The sequence below is a fragment of the Polistes fuscatus genome, unplaced genomic scaffold (genome assembly GCF_010416935.1).
Source record: "Polistes fuscatus isolate 324 unplaced genomic scaffold, CU_Pfus_HIC Scaffold14, whole genome shotgun sequence".
Taxonomy (NCBI): Eukaryota; Metazoa; Arthropoda; class Insecta; order Hymenoptera; family Vespidae; genus Polistes; species Polistes fuscatus.
In genome coordinates, this window is record NW_025113042.1 from 2,604,888 (window position 1) to 2,631,874 (window position 26,987).

The 26,987-nt window shown below is 30.4% G+C and overlaps 1 protein-coding gene across 6 annotated transcripts; it reads left to right on the forward strand.

The window, feature by feature from the left end:
* The first annotated feature begins 1,845 nt into the window (after positions 1 to 1,845).
* Positions 1,846 to 26,575, forward strand: LOC122514334 (probable G-protein coupled receptor CG31760). Of its 6 annotated transcripts, none has more exons than XR_006303027.1 (19): positions 1,846 to 2,130; positions 12,151 to 12,382; positions 13,343 to 13,528; positions 14,264 to 14,468; positions 17,107 to 17,341; positions 20,019 to 20,153; positions 21,255 to 21,402; positions 22,134 to 22,278; positions 22,393 to 22,525; positions 22,615 to 22,768; positions 23,055 to 23,164; positions 23,245 to 23,459; positions 23,526 to 23,691; positions 23,957 to 24,062; positions 24,145 to 24,288; positions 24,470 to 24,652; positions 25,306 to 25,578; positions 25,852 to 25,943; positions 26,391 to 26,575. XR_006303027.1 is itself a non-coding variant. In XM_043631067.1 (19 exons), the coding sequence occupies exons 4-18, from the start codon at positions 13,364 to 13,366 to the stop codon at positions 25,555 to 25,557; spliced, it is 2,496 nt and encodes an 831-aa protein (XP_043487002.1). In that variant the 5' UTR covers positions 1,846 to 2,130; positions 11,615 to 11,790; positions 12,151 to 12,382; positions 13,343 to 13,363; the 3' UTR covers positions 25,558 to 25,578; positions 25,852 to 25,943. The 6 variants fall into 6 exon arrangements, 5 of the variants coding, with proteins under 5 accessions (XP_043487002.1, XP_043487003.1, XP_043487004.1 ...); XM_043631067.1 differs by lacking the exon at positions 26,391 to 26,575 and adding an exon at positions 11,615 to 11,790; XM_043631068.1 differs by lacking the exon at positions 26,391 to 26,575 and adding an exon at positions 11,633 to 11,790.
* The last annotated feature ends 412 nt before the right edge of the window (positions 26,576 to 26,987 follow it).

Genomic DNA, 26,987 nt, shown 5'->3' on the forward strand with positions numbered 1-26,987 from the left:
TTTCTCAAGTTAACACTGGCAATAATAATGAGTGTAAATAAAATCGTTTGCTATGAAAGAAAGAAAGAAAGAGAGATAGAGAAACAGAAATAGAAAATAAGATAAAAGAAAAGAAAAATAAATCGAATAGAATTTTCTTTATTGGATGAGAAAAATTTGTTCGCATTTTTGATAGGTACTCACCGATATATATATAAAAATATAAGAACAGATCAAAATTTCACCGAAATGTTCGATCGCGTTACGCATAAACTATGTTCAACAAATGTTTGATTGAATATCGAGTAGACTGGGTGTCACGTTGAGGATGATCGAAAATTATTATTGGGTCGATTAATTGACGTGCATGTACCACGACGATTTCGTGAGATCTGACGATAGTAATCGTTGTCAATACGTAAATAAATGGCGCTAATGACGATTTATTTTCTCTCTCTTTCTTTCTTACACTTATGCGAGACAAAGTTATCTTAAATGTTGGCTAATCCTAAACGTTGACAAACAGTGCCAATAGTTTCGTTCTTGAACTTATCGAAAGCTTATATCTTAATCGTATTAACGAGTAATCATTTATCACGTTAATTATTATTATTATTATTATTATTATTCGTATAATATAATTCGTTATAATTACAACAGTTTTAGTAGAACGTAGATTTTTGCGAATAGTAACTCTACTTCTTTTTCGTTAAAAAAAAAAAAAAAAAAAAAAAAAAAAGAAGAGAAAAATATTTCCAATTTTATTTCATAGCAATTTTATATGCGAACGTCCGAAAGGATTTGCCAACCCAACGACAAAGGGAAAAAGATTAGAGAATTATATTCCATGCTTTAATCTCGTAGCTAGTTCGTCGTAAATTATCGCGTAGTAATCAATTTGTTAATCCAACGCGACGCTAGTACTAACTCAAACGTATGATCCTTAAATTTGTCAATTTGTAAAATCGAACGTTAGAGATAAAAATATAAATTAAAGACAACGACAAAAATATATGTAAAAGTGGAAAACGTATTGTGTCGATAATTCCAAACAAATTATTAGAAATTATTTTTTTTCTCCAAAGATGAAAAACAAAAAGCTCGAAATCATATTATAAATTATATTACATTTTCCTTTCTTTTTTTTTCTTTTTTTGTTTTAAGAAAATATTTTAGTTACGTGAAAAATAACTTCGGAGAATTTCGTAGAAGAAAATAAAATAAAAGGAAAGAAAATAAAAGAAAAAAAGAAACTGTAACACGAATCGTAATTGTAACATGTAACCATAGAAAATATAGTCGAGGGTAAAAGAAAAGTAAGAATCATCGTATGCGTGTGTCAGAAAGGGTAAAGTGAGCGAGTGGAAGAAGGAAAGAGATATAGGATACTGAGTAAGCAGTTTCCCCGTGGATTTCCAAGAGGAGAGGCAAAGTTTCATCCCTCGGAGGGTTTTCGCGAGGGCGCACGCGAGGGCGCACGCCCCGATCCCAGCTACACACACACACACACATACACACACAGCTGAGCGGGTTTCACAAGCAGTCACGAACGAGTCTTCGTTCGTTGCAGTTCTACTTAAAACGTATCTCGTAGATTTACTATATTTTTTTTTTCTTTCTTTTTTTCGTCCCATCATTTTCTCAAATATCCAACCCTGTTTGAGATAGCGAGAACATACAATTTTTGCATTCCTACGTTTCTTCTCTACACACTTTTGTCCTTCCCCCCTTAAAGTTCGAGTATTACACTCATACCTTTCTAATTTTCTTATTTATTTTTCCTCGCGATACACCTTTCTCAATCATTTTTCTTTTTCTTTTTTTCTTTCTCTTCTCCTCTCTTCTCTTCATTTTGATTCGATTCGATTCGATTCGATCAACCGTCACGTTTCTACGACACTTTTAAATGCGAAGATAAAAATCTTCAATTTATCGCGTTCGCGTGTGTATTATTCAACGTCGAGAAATGGATCTTATCACCAACATAATCTTCCACGATGATAGTTTTTTAATAGTTTCATGATATTCGATTTGGAACACTTTATCCTCCATGTTAAACAAAGTATTTACCTGTTGGGCACTACTTTTTGACTATACCGAGTTAAAAGGGAACGAGCTTAGGCTCGAACAAATGGCACCTTTCCAACTTATGTAAGTTTATTACTATTCTGTTCGAAAAAATCCTTACACGTTACAATTGTCGATCTCTACTTTTATCTTTCATTTTCTTTCTATCTATTTATTTCTCTCTCTCTCTCTCTCTCTCTCTCTTTGTTCGCAATTTTCGTAATACTCGGTAACATTTTCATCTTGACAAATTTCTTTTTTTTTATTCATTTACGAGCTCGCTTTTAAGCCTTACGAGTGAACTAAATTCATTTCTAAAACGAGTATATAATGTACAAAGTGTGTTATGCTTTTAAAGCAATTAGCAGGTGGCCCTTGGAAAGGAAAAAAAAAAAGAATTTCTCGTTAGAAATAAATCGGTTCGAAGTATAATACGCAACAGTTACAAAATATCGATAGATTATTTTTCACATATTTCTTGATTTTTATTCTTCTTTATCATCTTTGAAATATTTTCTTTTCTGCTCGAGGTGTATCATCGATTTTGTATATAGAATTTTATTCTATCTACGATTACGTTTACACACAAACATACTAATATGTACTTGTATATAATATACAAAGTGCATATTTACATATTTATATAGAATATTTGTGCATATCAATAATCCTTTCCTTTTCTATCATACATCTTTCGAACTGGGATTGGTCGATTATTATTTAAAAAAGAAAAAACAACAGAAGCGTATTTCAAAAGTCAATTAAAATTGCTCACGAAAAACCGATAAATGATTATCTTAAATCTACGAGGATTTTTGTTTATCGAAGAAAATAATTGTCTACGTGTGATTTGTAACGCGTGATTTAGTTTTGCGTTAACTTTATTTTTCTTCTTTTACTTTCACGTAAAACGATTCGAATGTTTTTCAAACGAATATCGTTTGATGACGTTTTAATCGTACATAAACACACAGACACACATACACGGAGACACGCATGTAACGATTGTTTTCTAACGAACTATAAATCAATTTCCTAGTCCATTTCCACGAACATAACACGTCAACGATAAATGATGACCAATCTATTTACCCCCTTTTCTTAATAAGTGACATTCATAAAATTGGAAGTAAGTATGCTCGAGTAGACGATATAAGATTGATTTGCATAATCAATAATATTTAACATTTAAGTTTAATTATTAAGAATTTATATTTATTATTATTAATCTTTTTTAATTATTTATTATTATTAATATTATTATTAATATTAATCTTCTCGGTATTCTCATCGTCAAATGAAATCATTTGATTTGATAATTTTTGAACAGGAGACAAAATTCGGACGAATAATTATTCTTTTCTTTTTTTCTTTTTGCCTTCTTTCGCGTTTTATCTTAATTTTCAACCGTGTAGAAAGAAAAGATAAAAACAAAAAAGAAAAAAAAAAGTAGAAGAAGAAAAAAGTTAAAAGAAAAATAAGAAAACTTTGAGAAATAGGTCGAACGATTTACGGGGGAATAGGGAAATATGTATTCCGATGTTTTGATGAGCAACCTGCACGGTTATATATACACGTATACTAAGTTAATAATTAATAGCATAAAATAAGCAAAGTATGAAATTACTCGTTATTGGTTATTAACCATGCTAATGAAAAACTATAAATTTTGCTTAGGCTTCTATCTATATTAAACCGTGTCCTATTTTTCTATCGTAATTAAAGTTGAATAATAATAATAATAATAATAATAATAAAAGAAAAAAAAGAATAAAGAAAGAAGAAAAAGTAAAAGCCAATAAAGAGGAAAGAACAAAAAGAAACTTTTTTATCTCGTAAACATCGTTCTCCGCCTTCGTTATCCAATTTTTATAAAAAACCGCGATTTAATCTTACACCCTTAATCGAGATATATAATAATTGATTCGATCGATTGGGAATGTAATAAAAAAAGAAGAAAAAAAAACCAAGAAAACAAGTAAGCACATTTTATTTTTTATCCGTTCACGCGTTGTGCGAGCAAACACCGAGCTGGTTAATTCTTCGCTTTAATTAAAATAAAATAAAATAAAAAAAAAAAAAAAAAAAAAAGAAAACAACATTCGTAAATTAATGTAACGGAAAGAACCAACGCTAACAACACGAGATAAGAAGAAAAAAAAAAAGAAAAAAAGAAAGAAAGAAAAAAAGAGGGGTTGAAGGATCTTAATCCGAAATTGAATGGAACGAAGTGTGTGCTTGACTTGGAAATGAAATGAAATGAAACGAACCGAAAAGAAAAGAAAATAAAAAAGATAAAGAATGAAAAGAAATAAAGAAAGAAAACGAAAATGGAAATAATGAAAATACTTAGGAAAGATATCAACTATTTTGCCACGTATTAACTGGCCTATCGATTTTTCCTAAAATCCGTTGTTGACCTTAATAGCTAGGCTACCTTTCGTTCAAACTCTCCAATATTCAGAATCTATCTCTTTCTCTCTCTGTTTTAACGCATCATGGGCCACGTAAATAATTCCAAAGTAGAACTATATATTTTCTAAAATTGATCTCCTCCCCCTCGCCCACCTTCCCCTCCTCTCATCGTTTCGAACATTCCACTTGGTAGAAAAGCAAATGTCAAAATGTAATATTAGGATGAGTCAAAAGTTCATGTATCTTTTAATATTACAATATTTCTACTCGCGCTTATGAAGTAAATTTTATTTACTTGGATGAAAAAAAAAGAAAAGAAAAAAGAGAAAAGAGAAAAAGGTCGCACTATCTGAAATAACGCAATAAACGTAAGGTACGGGGTTTTGATTCACCCTGATATAATGTAGCTCGAATAAAATATATGATAAAAATAAAATAAAATGATACGTGACACGTATATAAATATAAAACGATCCCTACACCTCTTTCCCCATTCGTTATACTTAATAATAATAATAATAATAATAAAAACGTCACAGTCGTTTCCGTAAAGATTCGGAAATTACGCTCTAATTACTAGCAGCAGCTGTTATGCTGCTATATGCTAGGAACTGAGGCTACTTATTTTTTATTTTCTCTCTCTTTTCTCTCTTCTTTTATTTTTTTTTTTTTTGTCGAGTGGGCAAGCAAGTTTGCGTGTATGAACGTCGTTGGGAAAGCTAATCGTAAGGTAATCGGGGGAGAGAACGTCGAGGGTGATAGAAATAGAGGCAAATGAGTGAAAAAGAGACAAACACAAAGAGAAAGAAAGAGAGAGAGAGAGAGAGAGAGAGAGAGAGTCAAAGAGAAAAAGAGATAGAGAGAGTGATTCCTACGAAGGTGGACAATGTATTTAATTTGTAACACCTATGGGGTAAAACCATACGATAAGCTAATTCAGGAAAAAAGGAGAATATAAAAGAGAGACAGAGAGAAAAGGGGAAGGGGGGAAAAGTCACTTGTGTGCATTCATCCTCGGTCTTATGTATTTAATACAAGTTAAACAACCCTATTGCCCATGGGCGTTACCAAAGACATCTCACAGCATGAAACTATAGTTACGACGGAGAACGCTGCTGGTGGTTCACCAGGATGGAGGGTTGAAATTGTATCGACTGATAATTATCGAGTTGCTATATATATACACGTTGCACGACGTAATATATACATGTATATATATAGATATACGTGTGAGAAAGAGAGATAGGTAGATATATAATACGTATAATGTGATATTGTATGCAAAAACAGAAAAGAAGAAAAATGAACATGCATATATCCATATTATAACGAAGTAAACATTAACAAATGAGAATAAGATAATTCCTGTTCATATATTCTGATAAATTTCTTTGCATTTGAATAATTTTGACATCTAATTTTTTGTTTCCCTCCCCCTAATTTAAGAATATTTTTTAGAAGAAAATCACCTGACGCGTGTCGAAGGATAAGGAAAATAAACAATGTTCGTTCGTTTTTTTAAAATTGTTCTTCGCGTTAAATTAAATAAATAAGAGAGTTTGAAATTGGAAAAGTTTCGAGATTAAGGTCGAGAAAAGAAATAAGAGTTAGTTTGATCGAATCAAAAATTGGATATACATATTAAAATTTTGATAAGTTTTTAATTAACTAATTCGTGTTATATAATATATACGATTGTCTTTGTTTTACGGTTGCGAATAATTTCGTTTATTGTTATCGATAATTATTATTCGTTCGATTGTTCACATGAATTTTGATGATATCCTATGAGATTATTATACGCGAATAAAAAACAAAGTTCTACTATTTTTCTTCCCTCTACCCTATTCTATTTCTCTTTCTCTTTCTATATTTTATTTTATTGTTTTATTTCCAATGAAATAAAAGAGACGTCAGCAAGGGGAGAAAAACTTGATTTGAACTTTTCCATTCAACGAGTTCCTTCGCGTGGAATGTTATCCTTGTAATTTTTAAAAGTCAGAGAATAGAGGAAAAAAATAACTCGATTTTTTTTTCTGACCCCCATCCCTCCTCCCCGTATCCTTAACATTTTTGTATCTTACTTTTATTCCAATGGAATATTTTGTTCGTTTACACACCGCTTTACCGAATATTCCGTTAAATATGTTAAAAGAGAAAAAGAAAAAGAAAAAAAATAATATCTAACCGAGAAACGAATGAAAAGGGATAGACATTGACAAGATAACAAACGTATCGTGATTTTAGATACAAGGAATTTGACGTACAAAGAATTGGATGAAAGTGAACGAAAAAAACGAGAGACAGAAAGAGAGAGAGAGAGAGAGAGAGTGAGTGAGTGAGATGTTTGACAGATCCACACGAGGGATGTTATTTGAAATAATCCTCATCATCTCGTACTCTCGGATGTGCTCCTGACAGTAATATTAAAAATGTTAGTAAAAGTAAGGAAAAAAAAAAACAAAGAAAAAAAGAAAAAACAGAGAAAGAAAGAAGAAGAAGAGAAAAAAAGGGAAAAGGGAAATGAAAGAGGAGACAGGGATAGAAGTTCGTTTCGTTTCCCGTTTGTAAATGTGTGTTTGTTTGTGTGTGTGTGTGTGTGTGTTACTACGACACGACAAACAAGGCTCGTTCGTAGCGTATTCACGATAAATCTTTGAGACAATGTTGACCTCGTTCCTCGATGATCGATGAAAGCAGTCTTGTATGGCAAGCCTGCTAGATCCTTGTTATTGAAATTTATTTGAATTTCTTTCTTTTCTTTTCTCTTCTCTTTCTGACTGTTTTTTTTTTTTTTTTTTTTTTTTTCACGTATATCAGGACAACGATTCGCACTTAAAAAAGAAAGTGAAGAAGAATGAATTTTGTGATTCAGATTGAAACTTTTAAATATATATTTTGTTTTCTTCATATTATATATATAATATTATTTAAAATTATTAAATAATAATATTATATGTATATAGTTTAATCTTTGATCTTTTTTCTTTTTCTCTCTCTCTTTCTTTTTAAATTTTTCTAATATTCTTTTTTTCTTTCTATTATCAACGATACTTAATCGCAAATTTCTTCGATTCAACATCAATCTTATTAGTTTAATCTTTCTTTTCGATTCTCATCGATCTTAAGATTTTTTCTTTATCTTTTTTCTTTTTCTTCCACTTGTCTTTCATTGTACACAAAACACAATTCCTCCCACAATGAGATTATCTTTTTCCAAGGCACTTTCATTATACACGGTATTATTGGCTAATCGTTTTTTGCTTCGTTATATATTTAGAACGGATCTATATTTATGATAAAATATCGTAATAAAATGTTATCGTGGATTAACGGGAAGCTACGATTTTTAATAACTAACGTTTACATTGAACGATAAAACTGAGGTAAAAGAAGTAAGAGAAAGAAACGATACAAAAAAAAACACACACACACACACAGAACAAAAATGATGAAAACTGTACAGAGTGTTTCGTTAGAAAGATGAGAAACGTTCCAAAAAACAAGAAAACTATTGTTTAATAGGATACCCAAAAAAAAAAGGAAAAAAAAAAAGAAAAACGCGAGTATCTTATGTAATATTTATTTGAGCATATGCAATAAACGAGGGGGAAATAAATAGAACGGTGAAACGATTAAGTAGGCAAATGTAATAGGATAAAGGAGAGTAAAAGAGAGAGAGTGAGAGAGAGAGAGAGAGAGAGGAAGGGGAGGAAACGTGGACCCAGAGGGTGGCTGTGTGGGCGGGTAGCCCACTGGTTGTGGCGGTAGCTGCATCGATCGTTTCAACTCGGTAGCTATAGTTCACCATTTCTCGTACGAATGATGGTGCGACCTAGGTATGCCCTGAAAAATATTATTTAAAATCATAAAAATAAATTAATTACACTTGGTCCAAACGGGTCAAATAAATTTCTAACAATTTTTGGAAAAACCTTAAGAAATGTGTTTCTTCCATTTGAACGTATTTAAATTGTAAATTTATAATCATTCGATTATAAATTTTAGTATCGAATCCTGATTAAACGTTCAATTTAATATTCATTTTTTTTGTATTTCATTGATTGATTGATTTATTTATTTATTTATTTTCACTGATTTATGTTTTTATATTGCAGATTTTGACTTTTATAATATGATATATTCTATTCTTAGATTTAATACATTTATTTTTACGATACATATTTATTGATTTGTATTTTTGCCATATAAATTTTTGAATAAAATTGTAATATCCTAATATATTGTTTTTTTTTTTTTTTTTGGTTTATATAATATTCATATTTAAAGGAAACATTTATCGATTTATCTATTTTTATGGGTGTCTTGACGACAAGGTTTTTCTCAAAAAAATTATATCCTCTATTTTTATATTTAACATTTATTTTTAAGATTCATTTATTGATTCATATATTTATATATATCTTTATATATAATTTCGTATACGTACTAAATAAACTAGGGTTTTAGATGAAAGTACCATAGTACAAAAATATAAATTTCGTGTTGTTTATGTTAATTCTTGAAAAAGAAAAATGGAGAAAAATTTCTTGGCCAGGATCCTTTATCTAAACGTTTTATTTCTCTTTCAAGAAAAAGTGCTGTTTGCTCAAGTACTACTACTAGTAGTAGTAGTAGTAGTAGAAGTAGCAGCAAGGAAATTAGTTTGAGACGTTTAGGGGGAAAAATAAATGCCACGGTACGAGGAATAAACAGGACCCTCGGAATGTTGTTTCGTAGAAAATGAATTGCGAAAGGAAAAAAATAATAAAAAACAGGACTGCGAAACGAAACGAGAAATTTTATTTCTTTCAGATAAAATTGAAAAGTTGCCCGTTGAGGGAAGGGAAGGGGAGGACAAGAAACAATATGAAATCACCTGTAATTTGATATCTATCATTGATATCGAAGTTACACTTTAGTGCACCTATCCAAGGTATTAAATGAACGTACAATTTGAAACTAGTGATCCGTGTTAATTACCGAAACGATACTATTTCGATAATAATATTCATTTTGGAAGATATAATTTTATATGATAATATTATATATATATATATATTAATCACACCTATTTTATTAACCTATATTAATCAGATAGAATATTGTTACTTAATAGAAATATATTTATATATTTATTTTTTTTATTATTTTTAATTATATAAATATTATTATTTAGTTAGATTGTTATTTATTAGTTATCATTTAATTAGATTGTTCGTAAAAAATTCTATAAAGATTTTATTATATAGAATTTATTTATAAAAACATCTCAAACTTATACACTTTCTTGTCAGAAAGTAAAAAACTATTTTCACGTATTTAAATGTTTTATAATTCTAATATATACGTTTGTACGTATTGAAATATTTATTAAAATTCGTTCGAGAATATCCCTATATAAAAAGCAAAGCATTTGATAAATATTTACCAATACCTTAGAATCCTCTTCGTTCGTTCCGATCGAATGTAGAAAAAATAGAAAAGTGTCGCGTTAGGTGAAGACAAAAAAAATAGGAAATTTCTAACAAGGAAACAAAGAAAAGATGACAAATTTGAGTTAAAAAATCAGATGTAAGAGAGGATAATTTGCAAATTCAACGAAATCTAAATAAATTAGAATAAAATAGTACAAATTTGGATTGATCTTCGATGATTCGATTCGATTATGCATAATATGAATATCCTTGAATAATGAAATATAATTCGTTCGATCGATCGAATCACATAGACGACAAACTAAAAGTGACGGACATTTCGATTCCCTTGTGTTTTTCCGATCAATCTTTTATCAAATCTTTGGTGGTAAGATGGAAGCTTACAATCGACCACTAACTATACATTTTTTTTTGACGTTCTTTGATCGATGACTCGTGAGATTCAGCGAACCTTTAATAAGCAAACCAAAGCACAAACCAATCTTACTCTAGATTTGACATATATTTTTTATCCAGTGTATAATATCAATTGAATGATCATTTTCGTGTCTATTTTAAAACACGACGTTAAATGTGATTTCATCAGGATAACATAGCAATATTAAATGTCATAACTTCGTACACATTATTAATCAAATATCAATTGAAAAAGTATAATTTGTAATTACGAAAATATAATGCTGATCTGTGAATTTATCTATTAAATATTACGTTTAATGATAATAATCGTATTTATATACGCGTTTAATAATATCCTACATTGTTTATAATGACATTAATAACGAACATTAAAATCAAATTGTAATTTATATAAATAGAAAGTGTATATAAATAGAAAATATAATTTATCTTATAGAAAATGAATATTATTACGGTATGAGTGATAAACTTCCAAGGATTAATGAGATACGAGGAATAAAAAGCGAACGTATAAAAATATTACATTCGTAACTTTTATCGTAATGAACATTTTATTTTTTTATTTTTTGTTAATATTTAAATGCTCAACGTTAAAATAAAAATTATTTATTCAGTTGAAAATGTAATTGTAATAATAATATTTATGAATGATTGAAATATAACGCTTGAAAGTGCATTATTATTCCAATCAAATTCGATTACGTATAATAATATTATATAGATTATGTTTATAATATATTTCTATATAAATAATTATTTGCGCATCAATGTAATTTTGAAAAGTTTCCTTAACTCATTTTGTGATTCTTATTTTTTTTTTATTTTTTTTTTTTTAAATAATATCACAAAAAAGATATTCGTCATTGGGGATTCCAACACAAATTTCAAAATATATTATTCATCTTACGGAATCAATTGATTTCAACGAATTCACAAATACTATTTAACGCTATTCATATATTGATTTTAATCAGGAATTTGGTTCTTAACCGCTTTTAAATTCGATTTACTCGTTATGTGATATTTTAATAATCGACACTCACATTCAGATAGAAAGAGAGAGAGAGAGAGACAGACAGAGAGAGAGAGAGAGAAGTAATCCAATTTTTGGCACCGACTTTTACTGTGCATATATCGCTATGCGGAATTATCGGAAATGTTCGAATTGTTGAATATTTAATTAAACTATTTAACAATTCGAAATATAGATTATTTGTTATCACATTTTTATACAATTTCTTTTATCGAGAGATTATTTGATTTCGTTTTATACGATGAATTATATTGTCAAAAAGTTTTATAAACGAGATAAGAAGAAGAAAATTGAATGAAGAAACGTTTCGAGTGAAAAACAGAAAGTAAGAAAAGAAGAAGAAGAAGAAGAAAAAAAAAGGAAGCGTTAGCCCAATTTAGTAGCCGAAAAATGTAATTTTCAAAATTTCACCATTGTCGACAGATGCTCGTCTACAAAGTACGTTTTCAAACTTGGCTCGCAAATTTTGCATCTCATGAAATCTCATTAGCATTCCTTCCTCGAACGCATAGCCAGCAAATAAAATTCACTTTTTAACGTGAAATAACTTATAAAAGCGAGCGTAACAAAAATCTAAATACATTTAAATTTTAAAATATATTTAAACGTTTTCGAGAGATATAAAAATTATTTCGATAATTGAATATATACAATAATTATATTTATAAATAATTTATCATTTGTCGTAACACAACGTTATACACGCATACACACATAATACAAAACAGAGGCGTATATTTGAACGAGAATATCTGGAAGATGAAAAAAATTGGAATAATATTTCTTTGTGTCAAACAGATCGTTCGTTATTTCGTCTAATAATTGCCGAGGATAAATAATCAAAATAGAAGAATTCACGTATCTTTGATATCTCGTGATAAAGGGAAAAAATAAACGTTTTTACGCTAGGAAAGGAAGGTGGTATTGGTGATAGTGGAAAAATGTCGAGAATATTATTAAAAGGATTGTACCTGCGAACCACGGAGCCGGGCCTGAAGCTCGGCACCACTTGAACGTCAATCGTCAGAAGGTAAAATAGCTGATTTATATTTAATTAATATTTTATATATTACAGTGAAATATTTCTATTAGATATCCTACGATTGAAATCATTTTCACCCGTATACGTTTCCAATTATCAATATATACATTTTATTCAAATTAAAATCATTAAATTGGTCAAAGTTATTTGAATGATTTATGAGTTATTGAAATTTTTTACATTGGAATTCAGACATCATATTATTCCTGACATTTATTACAATATCCATTGAAAACGATATACATTTATTTGAACCGAACAATTCATTGATTTATTATCAAGCAAACGATTGAATATTATAAAATACAATTATACGACAATGTAATAACTCTTTTTTACATAATTATTCAAATGCCAACGTTTCTTTTCTTATACTTTATTTATCGATTATTTTTATCTTAAATCAATACAGACATAATGTGTGAAACGTGTCGAATGATTCGAATTTCATATCGAACAAAAATATTATATCTTTATCTCGTAATATTAGTAAAAACATATTTTGAATAAGATTTTCAATAAAAGAGAAAAAAACTTTGTACGTTTCTCGTTTCTCGAAAACATAAAAGAAAGAAAGAAAAGAAGAAAATTGTATTCTAATCTTTAATAAGTATATACTTTTATTTCTTTTTTTTTTTTAATCGAAAAATATGATAAACTATAAACGAATCCAATGTCTCATTACTTTTTTAGTACTCAATTTTCATCCTTCCGCGATACTCGGTGATTCCATCAATGCGAATGAGAAAACATATTTCTCAAAGTTTTATTATGAGTTATAGAGTTAAGTTAAGTTCAGTTGAGTTTATATTAAGGATTCTCATTTTCTTCGAGATGATCGATGCAAGTTTTATGGAAAAAAGGGTGGGGGTGGAGGGTGGAGGGGGTGTGGAGAGGTTCAGTTCGTTTTTAGTCTCATCTATTATCGTTTTAATTAAAAAAAAAAAGGACAAATGAGCAGGACGCGGGATGGGCAAGTCCTGGCTCTTCGTTCTATTTCCTGCGACGATGACGACGATGACGACGATGACGATGATGGCATACGTCACGATGGCGGGTGCTGGTACAACAACGACGCCATCGTTCTTTACGGCCACGACCATGGTCGTAAAGAATTTCATGGAAAGCAAAAAAGTAAATACTCATTTACGTATTTATTATCGTGATCCATCATACTATTACTAATGATAATAATAATAATAATGATCATCATTATCATCATTTTAATCATCTTTCGTTCTTCTGTGAATGTTTTTTTAAATATTTATACGATTAATAATTATATTTACACATTTCAAAACAATTTTCAAAATATTTATTTATCTGAGTATAGCATAATTTGATTGCAGATGCTTACGTCAAAAATTATATTCTAAATTGTTTCGTATTCATAAATTACGACACAAGATTATGTTACTAATCGTAAAATAGTATGAATATTATTAATATCATTATATCAACTCTCTTCTTTTGTTTTTCTTTTTTTTTTTTTATACCACATATTTAGTATCATCATCATCATCGTTAACGCAAAATTTCTATTTGAAAAGTCCGAATTCTTAAATGACACAATTAATCTCACAATTAATAATTAAATTTCACAATTAATAATTAAAAAACATTTCAAAATTTTTAAATGACACAATTATATTATTAATCTGTCGTACAAAAAAAAATGTTCGATTATTAATTGAATTATTTATTTAATAATTCATCATCCCTTATAAAATATTATGATTGCTACTTTTGTTTTCCTTATTATTTGGGTCTGATATCACCATCCCGATAATCATCATCATCATCATAATAATCATAATCATCATCATCATAAACCATTTTTCTGTAACTTACATCAGATTTATGAAATAGGCGGATATAGAAAAAGCTTTGGACGTGATCGAGGCAGCATCCAGCGGATCATTGGGAGAAGAATGTGTGGATACAGCAGGTTTCAAATCTTTGCCAGCTGGCGCATCCCTTGATCCACGTCGTTACGACACGGCACGTCAGAAAACGGATATGACTGCCATGATGCTACAAAACCTCGGCACTTCCGGTATATCACGGTACAACGGTGAGTATTTTAAATATGCTTACGTATTATCACTCACTACTATTCCTTTTCATAAACTTTTATCCCACAAACAAAAAGAGTGTCAGAGTATTCCTTCCTTACAACCCCCACCCTTTTCCCCCATCCCCACCCCCACTTTCTCCCCTTATCCAATCCTTCTTTCCTTCCTTTCCCCTTTCTTTTCCCTTATTCCTTTCTACATGAACGTGTCATCGAAACGTCTATCGTAATTCGATTTAGTTTCTGACCTACTTTTCTCTTTTCATTCCTTTTCCCCTCCCCCACCCCCTCCTCCACCCCCCACCCCACTTCTCCACCCCCACCCCACTTGAATGCTTTTAACGTCCCATGAAAATCTATAACCGAGCTAAAACTATAACGATAAGAAGAAGAAAGGGCGTGGCTTAAAACGAACAGCTCGAAAAAAAAAGAACAAAGAAAAAGTAAAAAGGGAAAAGGAAAAAGGGAAAGAAAAGAAAGTAATATTAAAAGAGGAGAAGGAGGGAATGAAGGTTTGTAACATTTAAAATTGGGCACGATGCCCTGCACACTTTTTTCCCAACGTAGCTTCTGTATTTCGCAACACCTGTCTCACCTGTTGCTCTCGTTATATAAAGGGGGAGGAGGGGAAAGGGAGACGTCTTCAACTTTCACCTTGTCATTTGCTTTGGTTCTTTACTTCTTTTTCTTTCTTTTCTCCCTCATTCTATCTATCTATCTTTTTGTTTTATCCTCGTAAATTGAGAAATCAAAAGTGAATGAGAAATTAATTTGATTTGATTTCACGAAAAAAGAAAGAAAAAATAATATAGTATAGTCTCTTTTTACAATCACAAAACACCCAAGCACAAAAACTTGATGGTTGTTTTGCTATTTAAAATAAGCTATTTGCCCTGACAAATGATTAACATCTTTTTATTCGCTTTATTTTTTATGTATATCTCCTTCAGAAAGATTATGCAACTGTCGCGATATAATAATAATAAAATATAATAGAAGTTAATGTGTGCAAAGTCTGTTATTAAACAGTTATCGTATATAAAGAAAGTTCGTATATTTAACGTAAAGATTCCTTAATGATTAGATTATAATTTTTCTTAAAAATATATTTTACATATACTTAAACTTTAACATTTCACTTAAATATGAATGATTATGAAGACGATTATTTAATTCAAACGGTGAACAAGTAAGCTATTCGAGTGAGCCACTATAGTGGCTATGGACCTGGAAAAAATAATCGAAAAAGCCACTATAGTGGCAGGCCCGCTAAGGGTGATATCGGTAATTGCAGTGCTCTACCTTTATCCATCGACCGTCGGTAACTGCCACCGTCGGTAACTGTCGGTAATAGTAGACTTAAAATTTTTTTTACTCTACGTCAGTAATATTTTGTATTTAGGTTTTTGACGGTCAATATTATTAAATTACAAATTCTCATTAAAATCGGTCTATATTTTTTTTGCAAAGTTACCGACGGTGGCAGTTACCGACGGTAAGTGTCGGTAATAATAGACTTAAAATATTTTTTACTCTACGTCAGTAATATTTTGTATTTAGGTTTCTGACGGTAAATATTATTAAATTACAAACTCTCATTAAAATCGGTCGATATTTTTTTTGCAAAGTTACCGACGGTGGAGTTACCGACGGTTGAGTTACCGACGGTCGATGGATAAAGGTAGTGCACTGCAATTACCGATATCGCCCTTAGCGGGCCTGCCACTATAGTGGCTTTTTCGATTATTTTTTCCAGGTCCATAGCCACTATAGTGGCTCACTCGAATAGCTTACTTGTTCACCGTTTGAATTAAATAATCGTCTTCATAATCATTCATATTTAAGTGAAATGTTAAAGTTTAAGAATGTAAAATTAGTATTTATTAATTTAGTACGATAAATAATATAAATTACGTGCTGTTAGTTGGTGGTGGTGAGGAAGGGAAAAAATGTCCACGGTTTTACGAAGTAAGGAAGGAAGGAAGGAAGGAAGAAGAGAATGTGCACAGACATTCGCGTTTGCAAGGATTGCTTGCTCGTCTATCGATCACTCGACACGAAGCCCCACCTTATCACCTGCGTTGCGCACCTCTACTCCAAAAATTCTACTCTTTATTCCTTTTTTTCTTCTTCTTCTTCTTCTCCTTCCTCTCATAATTCTAATAATTATTTATATTTACAATTAATCGTACAAGAGAATAAAGTTTTTATTAGTCTTATATATTAAATAATAAATTATATAAGTTATTTAATAATTAAATATTTTCAATTGAATTTAATTATCTAGGAAAAATGATTGATTTAAAACGAAAGATAAATGCTTGTTGCTATAAGTTTTCTTCTTCGTTCTTCGTTCGATAAATCGTATTAACAAACAAAGTGTTCCTAATTTTCTCTCGTCGAATACAAAATTTTAATATTGAATAATAAATAAAAAACGTTGAAGCTATTGATTTAAATATTATTTCTTGGAAAAGAAATTATTGATTGAAATGACGGACAGAATAATTACGCTTTTCTTTTAAACCCCAATAAGCAATTAATTATTTTTAGATAGAATCAAAGATCTGAAAAATAAATCAATATAAATATGTTAATTAAAAATGAAAGGAAACATAAACGAGATTATGGTATTTAGGATTATTGGACGTCTTAGCAAAATCTTTGCTTCTTTCGGTGAACGATGCTGTTGAAGCAAGGGTGATTGCATTGAATGCATCGACCAAAACTGTGATCAACGCTGTCTGGCTCAAAAGGAGTCCAGGAAGCGTCGGTGAACCGATCAAGGTCGAAGATCATGCTCTACAACCAGGATCCAGGCCGAATTCTAATCTACCTTGGTTTGAAGATACTGGTGCCAGCTCGGGATTAAGGTTCGATGGTCTTCCTTGCACGACATTTTTTCTTTCCTATCTCTCATTTCCTATCTCATTTCTTTTCTTTTTTTTTTCTCAACCTCTCTCTCTCTCTCTCTCTCTTCTTATGCACTTATAACATTTATCTAAATCTATTATTCTATCGCTATTCTCATTTCGAGAGTTTATTTTCTAATTAAATCAATTCAATTCGAAGTAACGAAATTAATGGAAACCCTTTTGGAAAAGAAAAGAAAAAAAATAAGCTCTCGCACACACCGGGGGGGAGGATTTGTTTCTCTTCTTTAAAATAAATAAAAGTGTAAAGGAAAATTTGAAGAAGAACATTTTTCTAATTAATATTCTTCACATTTTTCTTTATATCTTTCTATCTGACCAAGCTTTTTTCGATCGGTTTAATTATCAAAAAATTATTTAAAAGTAGTCGTTGTAAAAAAAAAAAAAAAAAAAGAACAGAAAATACTAATATGATCGCAACCTATTTGCAGGTGAATTTTTTTCAGTTAATTTGGAAAAACGGATGTTTATGAATACATTAAAAAAAAAAGAAAAGAAGAAAAAAGAAGAGAAAAAAAAACAATTCGCTGATGGAAAATAAATGGAAAATGGTATTTCACTCTGATGTAAAAGTCGAACAAGTAGTTTGTTAGTCATTTGAATTTTAACTCTCTCTCTCTCTCTCTCCCTCTTTCTCAAGCTTTAGTTTGAAACTAGAAATACAAAGGTATTCAGCTAAAACTTACACGTCCCATGTTTTTGTTAGAAGAGTAAATTTTGTATTCCTCTAAAAGAGACAATAAAAGTTTTGGATAAATACGAGTTCACGTAAATTTCGCGCTAATGTAAATTTGTATAAGTGAATAAGCGTGTTTGCAAAAGTTGCAATCTCTTCTTCTTTGTCATCTTTTTTCTCTGTTTTTTCACTTGTTAATATTTTTTTATTATTATTTAATTATACGCGATATATTTATTAGACGGGTAATAAAAATGAATAAACAGAAATACAGTTTTATTTATCATTTTAGTGTTTCATCACATTGATTATAAATATAAAAATGATTCTAATAATAAAAAGGACAAAGTTATCTCGCCAAGTTTCGTTTTTGCAAGTTTAAAACTTTGATTTTATTTACTGAATTGTTAAAACAACGAAGGATCGAATTCTCGGGGATTTGTAAAATATTGAACAATTCGAGAAAAGCTTTGTCGCCATTTATTTATTTCTCTCTCTTTCTCTCTCTCTCTCTGTTTCTTTCTATTTATCTTTAAAAATGTTTCAAATATTAACCTGCACGCACGCACACGCACTGCCGAATTTAATTAATTATCCAGCACCATGACATTATCATATTTTAAATTGATTACCCTTTTCGAACGGTGGAATGTACATATATAAATACAAAATCAAAAATATATAACTTCGGGTCTTAATAATTCAAATATTTAATTTCAATTTTAAAATGACAATCGTAAAATATTATCTGTCTCGTTTTAAAATCAGGGAAAAATAACGGATGACGAGAAAAATAGGAAGAAAATACATTCTACCGAAGAAACGATTAAAAAAAAATAGGCGTTTCACGATCATTCATCATCCTTCATCATCCCGTAGGAGCGTCAGGTCATAGAAACTCGATATAAAAAAATAACAATGATTAAAGTTAATTAACTCGTATATTTTTTGTCGATAAGCAACGTTCTAACAACGATTGTACACGTAACACGTTTTTTTTATTTTCCTATTGTTCATTAATATTAATAATAATAATAATAATAATTATTATTATTATTATTATTCTCGAGAAATAATTAAATACATTTGAGAATGAATAAAATTATATAATGTATTATTACTGTATTGAATTACGATAGCTTGTATTATTGATTATATTATTGGATTCGAACAAGGACCATCAAACGTAGAACGAGACAAATTTCTTTCAAGAAGAATGAATCTATAGAGATGTTAAAAGCAAGAAAGTTGAGACCGTTTAACAGGCTTTTAACGCAATACAATGAAAGATAATTTCGTTGCATTATTATTCTATATTAATACTCAATTAATTTATAAATTTATATAGAAATTATTAACGATAATTCAATGATCGATCTTTAATCAAATTTATTATATTTTTGCGCAAATAAACGCAAATGATATTCAATTCGTTATTAGTCTGTATAATAATAATAATAATTATAAATAAATAATATCAAATAATACAAATTTAAAATCCGATTACATTTGAACGTGGTGGCTAGCCTTGGTACTTTCGATTATTCCACTCCGCAAAAAAAAAAAAGAAAATTAAAAAACAAATACGGTGAGAAAATAAAAAAAAAATAAATCAATGAAAATCGTTGGAAGAACGTTTGCGTTGACGCGGGATGACCGTGAAGTGCCAGAAGAGCAAAAAAGCACCGAGCGGAATGAAAACCATAAAATAAAAAAGAGGAAAAAAAAAGGAGAACAAAGGAATGGTTGTTTTTTCAGTTGATGGCCGAGGGCGAAGGTGGGGGTAGGGGGAAAGGGTTCGAAAGGGGATGAAAAGGGAAATCGACGATCAATGGGGGGATTCGTTTCGTTCGTTTTTTCGGCGTTGCACGAAGCACGCGTGTTTTAAAAATGAGGTCGAAGTTTCTATGACGGTTGTGTGGCGTTTGCGTGTGATCCCAGGTCACCGAAGTTCATGCAGTCACCGGCGATTGAATCCTACAGGGGTTGGTGGACCATCCCGTATTTCTCCTGCAAGACTCGCCAATGGCTCATCTCCTACAGCGTCAACGTGCGTCCACCGGATTCTCGACTCGGGTTCGTACCACCCTCAATTCTTCCCCATCCCTTTCTTTCCCCCCTTTTCCCCCTTTTTCCTTTATTCTTTTATTCCTCTTTATCCCTTTTTCTTATAACTTATTATTATATTCTAATTCTTATATTTTTCATTGTGTGTGGTTTGCGATTTAATCTTGAGATTAGAGAACTGTCAAACCAGTCAAAATAAAAATTGATATGAACTAAAATATGATTGATCTAACTGATGATATGTTTATATTCCTGATTTTTGTAAGGATGATAATTGCACGTTTAATCATTTTTAACGGAAGATATTTTTACAACAATAATTAGAAGGAAATTGTTTTTATCCTTTGCAAATGATTACAAGTAGGATATCGATTGTCATAGATCAATTCTCACGATCTTTTTACTTGTTTGATACAAACATGTGTTTATCATTTACTAAATAATTTATTAAATAATATTTTGTGAGAGAAGATCGATCATTTTGACTGATTTGATAGAATTAGGTTAACATTAATTGCCAGTAGTTCTTCTATTGTTAAATACCATTCATTTCTATAATTACGTTTATCGTTTCTCAATTTCATAATTGTTCTGATCATTTAACATTAAAAATTGAAAAAAAATAAAAATAAAAAAAGAAGCTACGATTAAAAATCAAAAATTAATGAAAACACTAGTAAACTCGAAATTCATTATTCTATTCAACAATTTTCCTTATCTTAATTGTACGCAAGCATTAAAACCACCTTGATTCTTTTTGAAATCAGCTTTCCATTGGCTCGTCCTTGTCCTAATAATTCTTCATCCATGAGAAATTTTTAAGTAGTTGCTTGTTTCGTATAATAATTAGTTTTCTCTTTTGTGTTTATGAAAAATATTCATTACGTATATAATAATAATAATAATAATAAAAGACACAACGATGTATGTGTTCCTGCCTCAATAAAAAAAAAAAAAAAAGAAGGAACAAAAAAGAGAGAAAAAAAAAAAGAAAAGAAAACCACGTAAAAGCCTTTAGAGATTCACGCTTTTTAATATTTAATTATTCACAAGAGGATTTCACGATGCAAAATTAGAGAAATAAATTCTTGCCGTTGTTTATTTCCCAAGTGTGCGAGAATTTTTGAGCATGGATATTGATATCAGCGGCTTGGAGGTGAATCAATGCAATGCATCCCCCTATGGCGATAGTACATCGTCGAGTAATCAAATAGCATCCTTTAGAGGCACCCACAAGTGTCACGACGATACCACCCAGGTAATTTATTTTCATTAGAGACAAACAAACATTCTATCATTATTTCGTTCAATTCATTTTGCTAGCTATCCCGAAAAAAATCGAGAGAAAACACGCGCATATATTAATTATTTATTTATTCGATAAATAAAACTAAAACAACATCTATTGCGTTATCTTGTGTTTTAGTTAATTGACAAAACGATTGTATCTAATCTAAATTGTTATATTATATACATTTATACATAAGAATTAAAAACACAAATTATTTATCTATCCCAAATTGTTACTAGTTAGTATTCAGTATTCATAGCATGCTCACGTTATCGATAAATTACGTAGCTTGTCTCGAGATAATAAAGATAATATTCTAGAGAGAATTTGAAACCTTATTAGTGAACAAGACGCAACATTTATCTTTAGTCTATAGACATTATTTCAAAGTATGTTCTGTATACGTGTGTATGCGTGTGAGTGTGTGTGTGTGTGTGCCAAATTAGATATTTATTAATAAATAGATCAATCAATTTTTGTTAGATGCTGCTACTTTGAAAATTGAATTATTATTAAATATTTTATTAAATTAACGAATTATTCTCTCACGATAATTTTTGCATAACACGATGATAACTGCGTATACTTTAATATTATTTTTGACGTTTACTTTTTTTTTTCCTTTCGATATCATACGATAGGAAATATGACAAGAAACAACGTTTAGAATTGGAGATATTTCTTGAAATGAATTACAGTGCGAGTATTATAGTCCTAATGGTAAGATCAACGAACACGGTGTTGGTGCTGGATGGGCTAAGGGTGCTTACATTTGCAAATGTCGACAAGGTTTCTACGGTAGGAATCATCAACAGACCGGCTTCGATGGGATTCTCGTTGAAGGTTCCAAAATTTAATCTAATTCTAACACATAATACAGAGAGAGATTAAATTCATTACAAATTCATTGATCAATTTGTATTCCTAGAAAAATGATATCTACGATTTATATTTCAGCGGCATGGAAAGAAATGCAAGAAAATATAAGCAACTCTTATGTCAAAGAATTTCAATGTTTACGCTGTGCTCCAGGATGTGCCAAGTGTAAAGGACCCGAGCCCTGTTTGGCTACGTACCATTGGCCCTTTAGGTATTTCAAATTAAACAAAATTGATATACCTACGAATCGTTTATTCTCAAAATGAAAAATCTGACTAATTGAATTATTATTTTTTAAAGGATTACGTTATTGGCTTTTTCTATTTTTTGCGTCTTCGGTACCGTCGTCCTAGTGGCCTACATGTACCAACACCGTAAACTCAAAGTATTCAAAGTAGCCTCACCTATATTTTTATCCATCACGCTTTTGGGTTGCGCCATTATGTATTTGGAGGTAAGTTTCGATTAACTGTCGTATATACGCGACCCCTATTTAGGTCATTTTAAATTAGTAACAAAAAACCTCATTATACGGGGTGTCACAAAAAAATATTATCACACTTGGATTATTTATAAAAATATTTAATAAATATCCTATAATTGGATTCGAATGTTTTCAAAGTATTATATTAAATATTTCAATTGTTTGAAAACTTGAAAAATAACTTTTTTACGAGACCCAACATCGATACAACTATTATTAATATTCTTATTACAAATTGTTATAATTTTGTTATAAGATGGCAGCAATATTCCCAGTATTGGATATGTACTCGTGCATAGCCACAAAGTGGACAAGGCATCTCGGCTTTTGTATTTCTTACACCGCGTTGTTGATGAAGACTTGGAGGTAAACAACTGACAAGTTGACAAGTTGACAAGCTTAACGTATTAAACCTGACAAGTCGATAAACATGATATTTTTTTCAGAGTATCACTGACCTATCGGGTTAAAAGTGCACACAAGGTGAAACTAACGGATAAACAATTGTTACAATGGATGGTACCGATATTATTGGTTATGTTAATATACCTTGGTACGTGGACACTCAGTGCACCACCTTACGCAGAAGTGATCGCCGATAAATACGGTCTGAAATTTTATCAATGCTCATTCAATTGGTGGGATCATAGTCTGGCCATTGGTAATTAATCGATTACACTTATGAAAGATATTACCGATTTTTACGATTAAACGATTCTTTAACAAGGAACTCTATCGGCCGTTTCGTTTCAAGGAGAGATTCTATTTCTCGCATGGGGCATAAAAGTCTGTTACAACGTTCGAAACGCCGAGAGTCTCTTCAACGAGGCTAGGCTGATAAGCTACGCCATTTATAACATAGCTGCAGTTAACATCGTCATGATCTCCATACAGTATGTCAATTTTTTAACAATATAATATGAAACCTTTAGAAAACATTAAATCAATTCGCACTAATTCAAACAAACACGGCATGACAAAATTATTCAACGAAGAAGGAATAAGAACTAATTGAGATTATGATAAAAGAATGAACGATTGTTTTACCTTCTCTTATTCTATTTATCTATTTTTCTATTTTCTTTTTTACCACGAGAAAACGACGAAAGTTACTTAAAATATACAAAAATATTCATTGTTTGCCATTCCCTTTCGCAGCCTCTTCATCTTCCCACACGCTGGACCGGACATCAAATATTTGTTGGGTTTCCTTCGTACTCAGTTATCAACGTCCGTCACTATTTTTCTCGTATTCGGACCCAAGGTAATTTATTATTATTATTATTATTTCTACGAAATTCATTGTCTTGTGGGAATTTTGTAAAGATTAGATTATATATTTTCAGGTACTTAGGGTTCTTCGAGGACACGGAGATCAATGGGACAGTCGTGCACGTGCTAGAGGCGTAACTGCTAGTTTCTCATTAAATGGAATTGGATTAGTTCCCGAAGAAACGACTGATCTTTATCAAGAAAACGAAGAATTGAAGGTTCTAGTTTGATTTATTATCCTATTGTTTTTTTTGTATTTTCTTTTCTCTATATTTTTTCTTGCTTTATTTCTATATCTCACCTGGGACGGTTCTATCAATTGATCAAGGTGTACGATTTATTATGGTATTTTGTTTTTCATTAATTTTTTTAACGTCTGATTCTGTTTATTGTTTTCAGGAGGAAATACAAAAGTTGGCGGCACAAATAGAATTCATGAAAATCGTACACATGGAAATGCACAACAGGCACATTAAACCTAAACCAGGTGGATATTTCAGCGCGCATGGTCACACTCATGGTCATCCTTCGACAGCACAAAGCCCGATTGCCAAGAGCTCGACTGCCAGTTTTATTTTAAGAGTATGTACCTAAGTCGTCTTAGAATATATAATGTTTTTTTTTCCTAGTTTCGATTTTGTTTTTTATGCCGAGATTTTTACTTGACATACGGTCTAGGACAGATATGGGTAAATCCGGTAAGATTGGAAAAAGGTGATTCTTAGTATTTGACTATGAAATCTTAAAGTGTACGGTTTACTTCTTTTTCTTTTTAATAAAAATAATTACTTTCGTATCGTTATATAAGTGAGCTTAACGCACATTGATCAATTTAATATACTCATATTTTCGTATATGTGTGCAACTTTAATAATATAAAATATTATATATATATATATATATATATTTAATAATTATATTTTAATAATTATATTTTAAAATATTATATATATTATCTTGAATAATATTTATTTAAATTTGTACTATTTTATCTTTTAATAATTAATATTGACATTTATTTGTTCTTATAACAGCGGATGAAAAATATATTTAAAAAAAATAGTTAGGAAACTAATAGAAATAATTAAGAAATATTAGGGGTGGGGTGGGGTGGGGTGGTATAATAGATATATAATTATAAAAATATAATATAATATATATATACATATATGTGTGTAAAATGTTTAGAGAAGAGTTCCCTTTAGGGAAAAATAAATTCTAATTAAATAATCGAGCAGAGTGCAGTTGAACGAGGAGCGTCAGCGGCCGCGGCCGCGGCTGTTGAAGATTCGACCTTCCCGTCCGGTAGTTTGCATCGTGCACGAAGGATGGAAATTCTTCGTGAAAGAAAGGCCGAAAAGGAAAGGGAAAGGGAAAAAGAAAGGGAGAAGAAAAGCGAAAAAGAAAGGGAAAGGGAAATGGTTGGTACTCAACAACAAGAAGTGGAACAAAGGGAACTACCGCATTCCAGTTGTGAAAAAGTCTGACTAGTCGTCAACAGCGAGGAGGTAATTAGTTTTAATTAGATCGTATTTATTTTTTTTTATTAACACTCATTTATATCAAACGATCAATTTTGCATGATGCAGATCGAAGATAATTTTGATATTGTATATTTGATATTAAATAAAATAATATTTATGATTATTCGATTGGTCATATTACTGATCAAATCGCGTGGTTTGATTGATGAAAAGTTGATATTTTAGAGAAAAACTGTTTTAATTTGTTAGAACAATAAGACGTAACTCATTGTTTATCTTGTTTCCTTAATGACGCAGATATGGTTGTGACGAAGACAATACATCGATAGGATTGAAAAATCTAAGAAGAAAATATGTTTTCGTACGTTTCCACGAGGAAGAAAGCTAAGGTATTTGAAAGAGTGTGTGTTCTCTCGATGTTAAAGTTTCATGAATTTTCCCAACAAATGGCCAATCCACGTGTCGTATCGTCTTGTACGTCGAGTTCCTTATCAAATTTGCTAATCGATTCGTTCCAAGATACTCCTTGATAATACTCTTATTTAATAATAATAATAATAATAATAATAATAATAATAATATTAATAATACTCTCTCAAAGAAAGAAAAAGGAGGGGGAAAACAAAACAAAAAAAAGAAACAAGTAAAAAGTAAGAGTGAAATGAAAAACAAAATCTGTAATAAAATTTGTAATTGGTCGTATCGATATGAAGATTCGACGAAATCTACGAGCAGCGTCAAATGTAATTTTTGTTGTTGTTATTGTTGTTGTTGTTGCTGCTGCTGCCGCCGCTGCTACTGGCTGCTGCTGCTGCTGCTGCTGCTGCTGTTTAAAGATGCTGATAAAACAACCAATGAAAGAAATCTTTTCTAATTGATTGAAATCGTTGAAAGTTTTAGAGATATAACACCATATCATGCGTGCGATCTATTCTTATCGAATGGGAACGTTTTAATAATCACCTTCTATGTTCGAAGGTAAACTAGCAATTATAGTCGAATAAAGAGAAAAGAAAAACAAGAGAGAGAAAGAAAGATAGAAAGAAAGAGTGAGAGAGAGGGGGGGTTGAAGATTTGAAAGATTTCATTCTATTATTTAATTATCTCGAATCAAACGGTGCGTTGACAATATGTGTAAAAATTAAACGACGAACAAAAAAAAAGAGCTACTTCGTTGCTTTTCTATTTTTTTTTAGTTTTTTTCTTTTTTCTTGGTTTAATTAAATTTCGACTCATTAGTATCTCGAATTTATCCATCATTGATTATTCGAACGCGTGATCTCCCCGATATTTGATATTTCCATTTCATTTTATCGTTCTTTTACAAAAACGTTTTGCGAATGAAATTAATATTTATGAAATGTTGTAATTGAAAGAAAAGAGAAAGAAAAAGAAAGAAAAAACGTGGAAATATCGAAGAGAGAGAGAGAGAG

Bases quoted from the DNA above. Each gene is read 5' to 3' on its own strand.
- LOC122514334 (XM_043631067.1), top strand. From the start codon at position 13,364: ATGGGCAAGTCCTGGCTCTTCGTTCTATTTCCTGCGACGATGACGACG. The intron at 17,342-20,018 runs GTTCGATGGTCT...GTGTGATCCCAG, and splicing joins GGTGCCAGCTCGGGATTAAG to GTCACCGAAGTTCATGCAGT. The intron at 23,460-23,525 runs GTAATTAATCGA...TTCTTTAACAAG, and splicing joins GGATCATAGTCTGGCCATTG to GAACTCTATCGGCCGTTTCG.